Here is a 14,366-nt window from a genome sequence, read left to right on the forward strand (position 1 = left end):
CACACACACACACACAGGTGGGGGTTTTTTTGTCGCAATTGTACCATTACATTTAGAGGGGAAAAAAAGAAAGAATGAAACAAAGAAAAAAGACACACACACACACACACACACACACACACACACACACACACACACACACACACACAACATACATATTCAACTGTAGAATGAATAACAACTGACTCACTCAGACACAGAGTTTCATGGTCTGCTCCAAGCTGATAGGTTGTCAGGCCAGACTGGCACTGTTTGCACTGTTCTTGCCATTTCTGTGGCTGGAACTCCCCATAACCACATTCTGTGCACTCTCCACCACGGCTACTGTCTGCGTAGCTGCCAGGTTTGCATGCTCCTGATATAAAATAGTGAATTAATTAAACTGAAACCATGCTAGTCACACAATTAAGTTAGAAAACTGTGATTAGAAAATGTCATTATGCAAATGTTCACATTTAGTACTTATGATGTAGTCCATGGGGTAAAACGATCAACCAAAATCAGAAATTTAAAAGAATATGTTTCCTGGGCTGGGTTGTATAAGCTATTTTAGCAGCATTCCATGCTTATCTTAGCAGTCTTAATTGCTTGGCATAATGATATTTTTTAAGTGAACACTAATTCCACAAACTTCGGAAATTTCTTAATGCTAAGTAAACTTAGCATTGCTGAGATTATCTGTGCAACCAAGTTCTGATGCTGCCAAAAACAAGAAAAGGAAAGACTTGTCCGCTGCAGAGTGTGTTCCCCAGCTGGTGAGAATTATGGAAACAGATTTTGCCAAGATTAGGCATTTCCAGACAATCAACATAGCTGTATGTTCTACACAGGGGGATCTTCAAATTCATGAATCCATACAATGTTATGAGCATAAATTTGAATTAGTTTCCCATCATACATCCCAGTCTCCTCAAGTCAGCACCTTTGTGTCAGCCACCCTTGTTCTGTGGTTCATGTTGGAGCACCCCTACCCCCCTGCTTCTGTATTGAAACAAGATCATTCTTATTCATGAGGAAAACCTTTAGTTTCTGCAGCTGTATTTCAATAGGATTTCACACCCACTTATCCTCCACACCCTTTCCCACACCCCACCCCACCCCAAGTAGAATTACAAATTCTGCTCCATTTTATGACTTTGTAATGTTTAGCAGACATTTCTCTTTATCAATGAACAGAGTGCAACTATTGAACATGAATATAAAAAGTATTACAGGAAGAAATGAAGACCTGATATTTCAGCCTCGTAGAAAATGGTAAGTCCAGGAAAGTACTCACGAAGACTGCAGTCAGACTGGCTGGTGGACCCATTGAAGCGAGTCACATTGCCAGACGGGCACTGTGTGCACAGTGTTTGTCCCTCCTCATCCTTGTAGTAACCTTGGCGGCATTCTATGCAGTCCTCGGTGCCTCCAATATTCTCCTTACCCACTGGGCAGCTCACTGCATGCACAAGAACACTGATGATAGCAAGTGCTGTGCACATGTAGTGCACAAACAGGAACACAAACAAGACATGCACTCATAAACTCACAAAGAGAGAGACGGTGGAGAACCAACAACCTTACAAAATCACATAAGACCATCTCCAACTGAAAACATGTAAGAACAAACAGGAAAATAACAAACACAAAGAAACTGAACATTACTTAGAGTCTATTCAAAACCAAATAAATGAACTGGGGAAAAAAATCAATGAAGAGGCAACACCTTCATGATTTACATGCAATGCCTACTGAATTGACAGAAATTCCTTTCCTAATGATAACTGATTTCAAAATGATTTATTTGACTTTTGTTCATGTTTTGTTTTATGAAAATATCATTTTTTCTGAACATACCTTAAATCCTTTGCACTGAAAAATGTGTACATTAACCATTTGTGTCCGCTTTCTTGAGTTCACTCACTCCTCCGTGCCCAAAACATAATGTCCAATACATTCCCAGATAATACTTTTCACCAGCTGCAGCCTGTCAACATGCTGTCAGAAAATACTGTTACTGCAGAACTGTCATACCAATCATATTAACCCTTGTGCTTTTCCTCCACTGTACAGCTGTATGCACATGTTGCTTGTTGAATGTCTGCACTGATACACTTCTAAAAATATGATTCTGTTCTATGAGATTTACTCACAAATGCATTCCTTCTCAGTGACAGCACCCAGTCTGGAAGTATTTTTGTCGGAGCCACAGGGAAGACAGGATGACTGCCACCGAAGAGGCTGGAACTGGCCAAAGTCACAGGGCTGGCAACTATCACCTTCAATATAGTAGCCCTCTGTACAGTTGCCTACAACACACAGGTAAAATTTTCAATAATGATGGGAAAAAAGTTTTGTTAAGCAGTATAATCATGAATGAATACCTATTTAAGCAGCATATATATACCAAGATTACACACACACACACACACACACACACATACACACATATATATATATATGGTGGTGTGTCCATCGAGATCGATGATGACCATCGTTGTCATCCAGATGGGGGATGGGGGGAGGGTGGTGGTGGGGTGGGGGGAAGGATGCTCATGAGTCTATCTGTGAGTGCGCAGATGGCTGAATAGTCCAATCTGCGCACGAAATGTTCGCTGACAGTTGGGGCAGACAAAGACAGGCATATCATTGTCAGGGAGCTTGTTTGCCCGTGACTTTCTGGCCTGCCTCTTCTGAACAGCTGCAGCAGTCCTGTTGGCCTCGCACAACTTGGCGCCTTTGTGCACAGCAGCGCGCCATTTGTTACGGTCCACTGCAGATTCCTCCCAGGAGTCAGGGTTGATATCAAACGCTTTCAGAGAGACTTTCAGAGTATCTCTGAAGCGCTTCTTCTGACCTCCGTGTGATCTCTTCCCTTGTTGCAGCTCGCCATAGAAGAGCCTTTTGGGCAGCCGATGGTCTGGCATGCGCGCCACGTGTCCAGCCCAGCGAAGCTGGGACTGCATCAGGATGGTGAAGATGCTGGGAAGGGTGGCTTTTGCGAGCACCTCTGTGTCTGGGGTCCTGTCTTGCCACTTGATGTTCAGTAGCTTCCTGAGGCATGTTGTGTGGAAGTGGTTCAGCTTCTTGGCATGTCGTTGGTACACTGTCCAAGTTTCGCAGCCGTACAGTAGTGTGGGGAGAACTACTGCTCTGTAGACCTTTAGCTTGGTCTCAAGACTAATGCCTCTTCTGTTCCAGACATTTGCACTGAGTCTACCAAAAGTTGCACTTGCTCTTGCAATCCTTACATTCACTTCATCGTCGATGGTCGCATTTCGTGACAGTGTGCTGCCAAGGTATGTGAACCGCTCCACCGCACTGAGTCTCTGACCGTTGACTGTGATGTTGGGCTCAACGTAGGGTTTCCCTGGGGCTGGCTGATGGAGAACTTCAGTTTTCCTCGTGCTGATGGTAAGGCCGAAGTTCCTGCTGGCAGTGGCAAACTTGTCGACGCTGAGTTGCATGTCAGCTTCAGATCCAGCGTTGAGGGCACAGTCATCAGCAAACAAAAAGTCTCTGATGATGTCTGTCATGACCTTCGTTTTTGCTTGAAGCCTTCTGAGGTTAAACAGCTTGCCATCTGTTCGGTACTTTAGGCCGATTCCAACATCGCCATCTCTGAAGGCATCAGTAAGCATTGCAGAGAACATGAGGCTGAACAGCGTTGGAGCCAGGACGCAGCCTTGCTTGACACCATTTGTGACAGCAAAAGGAGCAGATGTTTCGCCATTGTCCTGGACTCGAGCCTGCATGCCTTCATGGAATTGGCTGACCAAGGAAATAAATTTCCGAGGGCATCCGTACTTGGCCATGATCTTCCACAGTCCCTCTCTACTCACGGTGTCAAAGGCCTTAGTGAGGTCGACATAGGTGGAGAACAGATCAGCATTTTGCTCCTGACATTTCTCTTGCAGCTGCCTTGCAGCAAACACCATGTCCGTGGTTCCGCGCTCTTTCCGGAATCCACATTGGCTCTCAGGCAAATGACCTTGGTCAAGGTGTGCTGTGAGGCGGTTTAGTAGGATCCTGGCAAGTATCTTGCCTGCGATGGAGAGCAAGGAAATGCCCCGATGGTTATCACAGGCTTGCCGGTTCCCCTTTCGCTTGTACAAGTGAATGATAGATGCATCTTTGAAATCCTGGGGGATCGTCTCTTCTTTCCACATGAGTGAGTACAGCTGATGAAGCTTCTCAGTCAGCACAGTGCCTCCATCCTTGTAGACCTCTGCTGGTATGGAGTCTGAGCCAGGTGCTTTGCCACTGGATAGCAGACGGATTGCTTTCTGGGTCTCAAGAAGTGTTGGCGGATCGTCCAGTGCTTCGTTGGTGGGGACTTGTGGGAGACGGTCTATGGCTTCATCATTTATGGAGGAAGGGCGATTTAAGACACTGTTGAAGTGCTCAGCCCATCGTTCGAGAATGTTCTCCTTCTCGGTGATCAAGGTATTCCCATCTGCACTGAGGAGGGGGGATGATCCTGAGGATGTGGGGCCGTAGACTTCTTTTAAGGCATCATAGAACCTCTTCATATCGTGCCTGTCAGCATATCCCTGGATCTCATCAGCTTTGTCACTCAGCCACTTATCCTGCATCTGGCGTAACTTTTGCTGAACAGTCCTGCGGATGGCATTGTACGCATCCTTTTTTGATGTGGACTTTGGGTTGCTCAGGTGGGCTTGATGCAGACGGCGTTTCTCATCCAGAAGCTGCTTGATTTCATCACAGTTTTCATCAAACCAGTCTTTGTGCTTTCTGATCATGGGTCCCAGGGTCTCTGAAGCTGTACTATAGATCAGCTCACGCAGGGTCCTCCAGTCAGACTCCACATTCTGGTTGTTCAGAGAGGCGGATTCCAGACGATCTTCCAGCAGCTCCACAAAGGACTGTTTGATGGTGATGTTTTTCAGCTTAGCGATGTTGAGCCGTTTTGGAGCCTTCTGGCCTTGGGGGCGTCTCTTGGGCTGGATTCGAATATTCAGCTTCGAGACTACAAGGCGATGGTCTGTCCAACACTCGGCGCCGCACATGGTCTTTGTTACACGTACATCTTGCCTATTCCTTTTCCTGACGATGACATAATCGATGAGATGCCAATGCTTTGAGCGAGGGTGCATCCATGACGTCCTGTTACGGGTAGGGAGGCAGAAAACTGTGTTGGTTATCAGCAGTTCGTGCTCTGCACATGTCTGAAGCAAAAGCAATCCATTTGGGTTGCAGTGGCCCACACCGTGCTTTCCAATCACTCCATCCCAGGAGATGTAGTCAGAGCCAACTCTAGCATTGAAGTCCCCAAGAATGATGAGCTTGTCTGCTTTAGGGATGGCAGCAATGACAGAGTGAAGGTCCTCGTAGAACTTCGCCTTCACTTCATCCGGGTTGGTCATGGTTGGGGCGTAGGCACTGACAATGGTGAGGTGCTTCTGGCCAGATGCCAGTGGGAGTTTCATGGTCATAAGCCTATCGTTGACTCCCTTTGGGATTCCAGCTAGCTTGCTGACAAGTGCTGTTTTTACTGCAAAACCAACACCAGCCTCACGTCGCTCTTCGCTTCCTCGTCCACTCCAGAAGAAGGTGTAACCAGATCCCCGTTCACAGAGCTCGCCTTCGCCTGCAAGCCGAGTCTCACTCAAGGCTGCGATGTCGATATTGTATCTGGCGAGTTCGGATGCAACTAGTGCGGTTCTCCTTTGGGGTCTGTCCGCGTTATCTCTGTCCAGGAGAGTCCTTATGTTCCAAGCACCAATGGTGAGAGGAACGATCCTTGCTTTTTTCTTTTCTTTCTCTTTGTTTCGACCGCTGATGTAGGGTCCCCGCCAGCCGCGGTATGCTGGCCAGGGTGATATGGAGCAGGCAATTTTTAGGGCACCTTTTCTAGCCCCTTCCTCATGCCAGGGAGGTGAGCAGTGCATTCCTAAAGAGGGCTGCTCAGACGCTCAGACGGCTGCCGAGCTCCATCGCTGCTCCTGTCGACGAAGAACGACCCTATGGCCTGAACCGCCTGCGTGCAGGTCTGCGGCTGCGACTGCCAGTGTACCCACACCTGTCGTTTCGTCGCTCGCCTGTCGCCACAGGACTTGGGGGTGATGAAATGATGAAGGATGAAAGGTCATTTTGGATGACTGATGACTTGCGCGATGAGTTTGTTTAAAGTGAAGAGGAGTTGCGCAACGTCGACCTCACTCTCTCGTCCGGGTCCACCAATTTCCAGTGGCAAGACTAAGTCGAGACGACTGGAGGATGAGCACGGATGCAGTGGATGACCAAGATATCCTTTCGGTGTCTCATCTTGCTCTCTGCACTCCACAGTGCATTGCTGTAACCGCCTTCCTCTCCGTTGAACCGATAGGTTTCTTCCGCAGATTCTGCCGGATCCAGACTTCGCATGCATGGGTAGACACACCCCGGGGGCCAACTGCGTGTGGCATGCACACAGCACGGTGGAGCTAGATGGCTGTCGGTGGCTCTCCTGAGCCGACGCCCTTTTATGGATCTCCATAAGGGTGTCTAGCCACCCGCCTCACCAGTCCCAGAAGGGAGTGGTGGGAGTGCCGGTTTAGTCGTCGGCAACCCGACCCTGAACAGGTTGTACTGGATTACAGGTTACCAGTAGCAGATCTACACACACACACACACACACACACACACACACACACAGACTGAATACATATTTCTTCTTCTTCGTCATCGTTCACAGGCTGCAACTCCCACATTCACTCGTACATATACGAGTGGGATTTTACGTGTATGACTGTTTTCACCCTGCCATGTAGGCAGCCATACTCCATTTTGGGGGGTGTGCATGCTGGATATGTTCTTGTTTCCGTAACCCACCAAACACTGACATGAATTACAGGATCTTTAATGTGCGTATTTGATCTTCTGCTAGCGAATACACATGAAGGGGGTTCAGGCACAAGCAGGTGTGCACATATGTTGTCCTGGGAGATAGGAAAAATCTCCACCCTTTACCCACCAGGCACCTTTACTGAGATTCGAACTTGAGACCCTCAGATTGCAAGTCCAAACTTTAGCCATTTGGTTATTGCACCCGTTGAATACAATATAAATTCATTTCATCTCCACTTTCACACACACACACACACACACACACACACACACACATGCATACATGCATGCATGTATTCATGCACATAAACACAGATTACAAACAATATAGATGAGGGCTGGAAGAAATATTTGAGACAGAGAGAAAAGTAGAATGTGATAGAGTGAGAGAGAGAAAAAGAATGAGAGAGAAAGAGAGAAGAGTTTTTCTAACACACATTGAATATGGTATGTTGTTACAATAAATTATATACTAAACATGCTCAACTTTCTTCATCCCTATTCTTTTCTGTTCAGTCCATCTCTGCATGTTATAAGAGAAGCTTGAAATGAGGACAAAGTTTTGAGACTGATGAATATAACTGATCTTCATGTACGGTAAATCACAAATTCCAAACAGAAAGCAGCTGTAGATTCTTGCAGCAAATCTACTTCCAGTTCAAAGGACACTCTGCAGTGTTAGGAGAGTCTCGTGACTAAGTTGGGTGAGAACTTCATATTACAGAATGAAAGGTCTGTGGAAAATCATAACATTAATTTTCTTTTAAAAAAACATTTTCATTGTTGAATCTGCAACTACATATACATGAACAGATTCAGAGGACATCACAATTTGATCTCAAGGTGAAAACAAGAGGTTTCTGAGAACTCCAACTCTGAATTACAAGGACCTTTCACTTATCAGTGGATGAGTGCAAAAACTGTCTCAAAACATGAAGAACACAACCAGCATCGTGTGCTGGTCAGCATCACAAATTTCAGTGGAAGGGGAAGGGGGGTCCAGTCAAATTAAACTCTATTCATAGCTGAAAGATTTGTCAGCCACAGGAGGCTCCTACCCAAAACTTTGAGTACTATGAGCCTAAACTGATATGCTTTGTGACCCTCAACATGAAGACAAAATGAGCTGGCAAGCACTATATTTTCCTTATGCATCATTGTCAGCCTCGTCTGATGTCTGCAGGTTAGAAGAGATGACAGTTGGAGCTGTTGCCACATCTTTATACCACAGCCCTGGCCCCTGGACTTGCTGCCTGATGCTGCACCCTCTCCCACATGTCAGCATCCTGCTTCTTGGGGTGTGGGTTCCACACAACTGCAGTATATACCAACATGGATCTGATCAGTGCAAGAAATGCTGTGTATCAGCAGTCTGGCAGACAGTTTTGTAGTTTCTCCTGAGAAAACCAAGGGTTGGTGAAGCCTTTTTTGTTATTCCTGATATGTGTTTTGTCCATCTGAGGTCAGAAGAAATCTGAACACCAGGATATAGGAGGATCACATGTAACTGGTAGTATAAGTGGGAGTCATTTTTTGGCTGACAGGATGCAGACATCTGCAAGAAGATGTCCTGTTGATGTAACAGTCTGGGAGGTTGTTGATTTGACAAAGGAATAGGAAAGAACCAGTACTATGCCCTGGGGTACCCAAGAGTCCGCTGTTCTTTCATCTGTTTCACCCTGATTAACGACTCTCTTCTTCCTCCTTGTCAGACATTGCATGATCCACAAGTGGACCCATAGTGGTCCAGTTTGTGCAGAAGCTTCTGATGTGGCACATTGTCAAAGGTCTTTGAAAAATCCAAGATGGCAATATTTGTCTGCTTGACTGCATTGTAAAATAAGAAGGTTGTTGGTTAGAAGTTGCATTTCACAGGATTAACCACTTCTGAACCAGAATATAAGACTAGGTAGCAAAAAAATCCTTATATTCTTTAATTAGATGTATATCTATTTCTGCCACCATCACCCATTAAAAAAAAAAATTGGTGGAATCATGTACATACGGACAGTGCAGTTGTCTTTACTGGTGGAGGCATTCATAGGAGTAACATAGTCTGTATGGCAAGGTGTGCACTCCATGAAAACATCATCCTCATTGTGCTTGTAGTACCCACGTGGGCAGACATCACACTCGCCAGTGACAACATTCTTCTCTGAGCCAGGATCGCAGTATGCTGCACATAAAGGTTACAAATAAGAATTATACTATGCCATAGCTTTGTTCAGAAGGAGGAATGTGTGAAAGAAAAATACAATCAAGAGCATAAAAGAAGGTTCCATGTATAGGAACATCAAAAAATATGCACAACTCCCAGAAATGCATCATTATCTCCATGTAATTTTGTATGAAGGTTGCTGATCTTTCCATTAAGAGCAGAAAGAAAGAAAAAAAGGCAAATGAAATTTGTCCTATAATATTAACTGTGCCTTATATCCTGAAAATGACAACGATTGTGAAGAACAGAGCAGTAGACATATTGTATTAGATGTCCAAGACAAACAACAAAAAAGAGTGAGACTCCCCAAATCACATAGCACACCACATAAGTTCATAGTGGCATTTGGTCCAATCAAGTTAATTGCTCTTCAGAAACAATGAACAAAATACATAGGAAAAGGCATCAGCTTACTTTCGCAGTCACTGACAGATGTGGAGGCTTTCTCTCGTGTACTGTTGTTCTTCCCTATGCAGGGTATACAGTCACTCTGGTAAGCCTTGTCCTGGTATGTGCCTTTGGGACAGGATTCACAGCCACTACCACTTATCTTGTAGCCTGCAGTGCAGTAGGCTGGAAAGAAAGACACACATAGTTATGGCATCTTACATGAAGCTTTCTCACACGATGTTATCTGTTCATACTTTTGTTAGACACATGTTGTCATCACAGTGGCATCTTAGAGATATAATATTCACAAACTAGGTTTTCTAGTTCTGTGCATATGCATGTAAGAAGAGGAAGAATTTTGTTTAATGTCCCGTCACACATATCAGTGACTGAAGACATTTTGTTAAAGTATTTATGAGTACATCTGAGTATTATCGGTTTGAAGGGGTGAGAGATGTGGATGAATGGAGGGCTGGGAGAAACTGGGCAAATGAGGGTAAAAATGTGGGTGAAATTTGGAAGAAAAAAAACAACCTCTAAATACAGTTACAGGAAATTACTTAAAGGACTTCGTAAAAGAGAAGTCGTTAAACTGACAAGCGAAACAACTGATATGCATGTGTTTGTGTGTGTGTGTGTGTGTGTGTGTGTGTGTGTGTGTGTGTGTGTGTGTGCATCCACATGCATGTGTATGCATGTGTGTCTATGCATGTACATGTCTGTTAAAGATTAACAAAAGAGCAATCTAACCACCACTGTAAGAGTTAGAGTAACAAAGAGATGTTACAAAGCATGATTTTCAAGTTTCAAAACGCGTAAGTATTCAAACTGTGTCTCTTAATTTTATGACATAAAAATCTAAGAACAGCAGAAAGAAAACAAATGCAGAATACTTGATATGTGCTTCTTAGATGCTGGCATATATTTCCTTTAGGATATGATTCAATTTTTCCAGGCTATATTCTGGGTACTTTTGGCATCCTGAGAGCTAATCTGACATGAGAAGGGACTTTTGTTGTTTTGTTGTTGTTGTTGTTGCTGTTTTGTGGGGTTTGTTTTTATTGTTTTGTTGTTTGTCTTTTTTTTTAATTTCTTGTTTGCTTCTTTTTGTTTTGTTTTGTTTGGGGGTTTGTTTGTTTTTTTGGTATTGAAAGCTGGGATGTAAGAAAGCAGCTGTATTAACTCCACTACCTTCATGAAATAAAAGCTTAATTTGTGTCCTCTCTCTCTTTCTCTCTCTCAAACTTAATTTTAGTTTTGCATATTGTGATATTGCAAATACAGCAAAAAAGGCTGTTGTGGTTATCCTTCAGATTTAGTATAAATTGGATTGTAATTCATTTGTTGTTGTTTTTTTTAATTGTTTGATACTCAGGTGCAGCCAATCCTGCAATATGGAGCAGAAATATGGGCGTTAGAGAATAATGTAATAATAGAAAATGTACATTTATATGCCATGAAATGCTTTTTAAATGTAGACCATTGAACACTTAATGATTTTGTTTATGGAGAACTGGGTAGGCATCCCATTTATTTAAACTGTGTGTGAAATATATAAAGTACTGGCTTAACCCTTTCAGCCCTGAGTTCCTGAGCAATTTTAACCCTTCTGCCTGGGCTCCCGGGCCAAAATTTGCAAATAATTGGTATTAAACCCCTTGAGCCCTGACCACTGCTTTACCGGTGGCAGAGAAAAATGACATAATGCCCGGCCACTGGTTGAGTGGTGTGCAAACACTTTTAACAAGAACAAGAACAAAACTTTAATCTCCAGGCCTCCGGCCCCTAGAAAGAGGTCAAAAGTACACAATATGGTGATCACTCAACCACAACAATATGTAAAATACATACTAACTTAACCTGTAGAACAAAAGTGCTTCTCGTGCATTGTAAATTAATTCTAACTTTCATCATTGTTGTCACAGAATTCCTGTCGTATCTTCAGGGCATTAAATATATAAATGCATAGTTTACGAATACTGTAAACAGAACCATTCTTAATCAAGTGAACATACGATTGACCTTCAGAGTTCAGATGTTTTTGCCGCAGGTCATTGTAAAGGACACAATTGTTTATAAAATGGTTTTCATCTTCGATTACATTACAACGTTTACATGCGTAATTTGAATTACATTTGAATGTTCTTCTAAAAAATGATCCATTTATTGGGAGCAAACCAAGCCGTAATTTTACTAAACAGTCCCTAAAACACTTTTTATCCACATATTCAAAATATTGCTCACACTGAAAACCAGTTTTAAACAGTCTGTAGTTATGATATATATCTTTAGACATTACTGACTCGTCCCACTCCTGCATAAATATATCTTTCATTCTTTGCTTAAATAATGACAAAAATGTTCGCTCACAACCAACGCCTTGTTGCAACCAGACATATCCAAACCCAAGTCTAAATAAAGTATTTTTTACTAAAGACACCCAGCATTTTTTTCCCCTTTCGTCTAAGTTAAACAACATCAAATATGCCTGTCTGGGTAATCGTTGCACATTAATATTCAGCAACCTCAACCAGTACTTGATACACCTTGTTGCACTATTTATATATAGTGGATAACGTCCTAATTCGCCGTATGCAAACTTGTTTGGTACTCTAAGTGTTATGTTCAAAAAACGTTTACATGCAAAGGAATGAACTTTCTCAATATTATCAAGTCTGTTAAGACCCCACATCTCAGAAGCGTACAAAAGAATGGGTTGTACCTGAGCATCGAATATTTTGAAAAAACATCCTTTGGAAATATCATTCAGCTTCGTTATATATTTTATACAGTCAATGCATGCATGTTTGCCTTTTGCTGCTAAAATCCCTACTCCTTTGTTTATACTCATTTTTGTTGTAAAAACAAACCCTAGATAATTATATTCATTCACTACTTCTAGAGCATTTCCATCGAGATTCCACTTTTCATATCTTCCCAAAAAGCCACCTTTTCGAAAAACCATCACTTTAGTCTTGTCAGTATTTACATTCAAGAAGAGTGTTTTACATGCATTATTCAGAATATTAATTTGATTTTGCAGACCAATCGCAGTGTTAGATAGCAGTACAATATCATCTGCGAACAGAAGAATGAACAACTCTAATAAATTAGGCAAAAACTGAATTCCATGAATACCACTGATTTCAACTGCTGAAGCAATTTCGTTAACAAATAACAAAAACAATATAGGGCTCAACATACAACCTTGCCTTAAGCCAACGGGACAATCAAAAAACTCAGTTAACTTATCTTCAATACATACGCAAGACGTAACACATTTATACATAGCAATGATAGCGTTCATAAATTTCCCCTTTATACCTTTCTGAATCAAAATATCAAACAAAGGCTGACGTTGCACAGAGTCAAATGCTTTTCTCAGATCGACAAAACAGGCATAAAGCTTGCCTCCCTTCTTTGATAAAGATTTCTCAATAACCGCGTTCAGAGTAAAAATATGATCTGTTGTGGCATAACCACGCCTGAATCCAGCCTGTGACTCTGTTAGCATATCATTTTCTTCAGCCCATTTGACAAGTCTTCCGTTTAGCACTGATGTATAACATTTGCTAATAAGACTGAGCAAAGACACACCCCTATAGTTGTCTGTTGATCTACTATCTCCCTTTTTAAAAATTGGAACAATTATTGCCTTCGCCCATTCATCTGGATACGTGCCCTTATCAAACAGAATGTTAAACAGTTTTGTTAAAAAATGTACAGCAATATTATCACCTGATTTTAACATTTCTGCCAAAATACTGTCTACACCACAAGCCTTGCCTTTTTTTAATTTCCGAATAGCATCTGCAACTTCTTGTTCTGAAATATCATGACTTAGTTCATCAGATATATTTGATTCCTCTGGTTGCACTTCACTAATGGCTCTGTTATCAGTAGTGATAACCTCGTTCTGAGTAAATAAATTCTGAAAGTGTTCAAACCATTCATTTTCTTTAATGTCTTTACATACTCCTATTTTCCTTCTTCCAGACACTTGCTTTGCTTCTTTCCAAAACTGTTTGCTGTCTTTGCTCAGTGATGCTAGACATCTGGCTTTATCACGTCTATAGCTAACTTTCTTTACCTTACATAAATCCTTATATTCCTTCCGAGCTTTCACATAGGGTAATCGGTGCTTATCATCCTTGGTTTGTCTTAATATTGTTAACAATTGTCTGGCTTTGTGTTTTGCATCTTTACATTCAGCATCAAACCATGGGGCATCTCGCTGATCACTCCCAACACACACACGCTTCCTCATACATTCACTCGCTCTCAGCAATACATTACTGAATAGTTCCAAAGCCTCATTTACACTGTAATCCAAAAGAGAAAACGCATGTACACACATAGTCTGTAAATCGTCTGAATAAAGATTTTCTCTGAAACTGTTCTCCTTTGTTTGATCCCAAGCTAATCTATTAATCCATTTAATATCATTTACTTTCTCAGTACAAGCAGTGTCTTCACTTTGAGCAATTGTAAACGATACAGGGAAATGCGGTGAGTCAATAAATGAAACCACCTTAAATGAGCGTACAAAATTCATAACACACAACTCTCTGGACATTATAACATAATCTATGGTACTTCCACCTGTAGACGAGACAAATGTTAATGAATCATCAAAACCAAAATGACATAACCCATTCAAAATAACACAATCAAATGCGGTGCGCAAACACTTGAAGCGTGCAGAGTCTCAACCTGGCCCGTCAGGGCAGAAATCAGGGACAAAACGTGCGAGAAAACAACTGTGCACAACACAGCAAGTAATTGATATGCTTGATGATTTATTGGAAGTAGAGTATGACAATGATTACTCTGACAGTGAGGTGGAATTTGAATCGGATGATTTTGCTACAGATAGTGATGGTGAAAATGAATCTGAGCATGCAGAATCAGTTGATCAAAGGAGGCG

General features: G+C 42.3%; 1 protein-coding gene across 2 annotated transcripts in view; it reads right to left on the minus strand.

Moving 5' to 3' along the window:
• Window positions 1-14,366, minus strand: part of LOC143282756 (uncharacterized) — a 199,325-nt gene that overhangs the window by 21,581 nt on the left and 163,378 nt on the right. For both annotated transcript variants that reach the window (XM_076588518.1, XM_076588509.1), the window contains 5 exons: window positions 9,464-9,622; window positions 8,837-9,007; window positions 2,136-2,291; window positions 1,277-1,441; window positions 191-355 (listed from right to left, as the gene is read on the minus strand). In XM_076588518.1, the coding sequence (XP_076444633.1) occupies window positions 191-355; window positions 1,277-1,441; window positions 2,136-2,291; window positions 8,837-9,007; window positions 9,464-9,622 (816 nt within the window). The remainder of the gene's footprint in view (window positions 1-190; window positions 356-1,276; window positions 1,442-2,135; window positions 2,292-8,836; window positions 9,008-9,463; window positions 9,623-14,366) is intronic.

Source organism: Babylonia areolata, chromosome 1, assembly GCF_041734735.1.
Source record: "Babylonia areolata isolate BAREFJ2019XMU chromosome 1, ASM4173473v1, whole genome shotgun sequence".
NCBI classification, from domain to species: domain Eukaryota; kingdom Metazoa; phylum Mollusca; class Gastropoda; order Neogastropoda; family Buccinidae; genus Babylonia; species Babylonia areolata.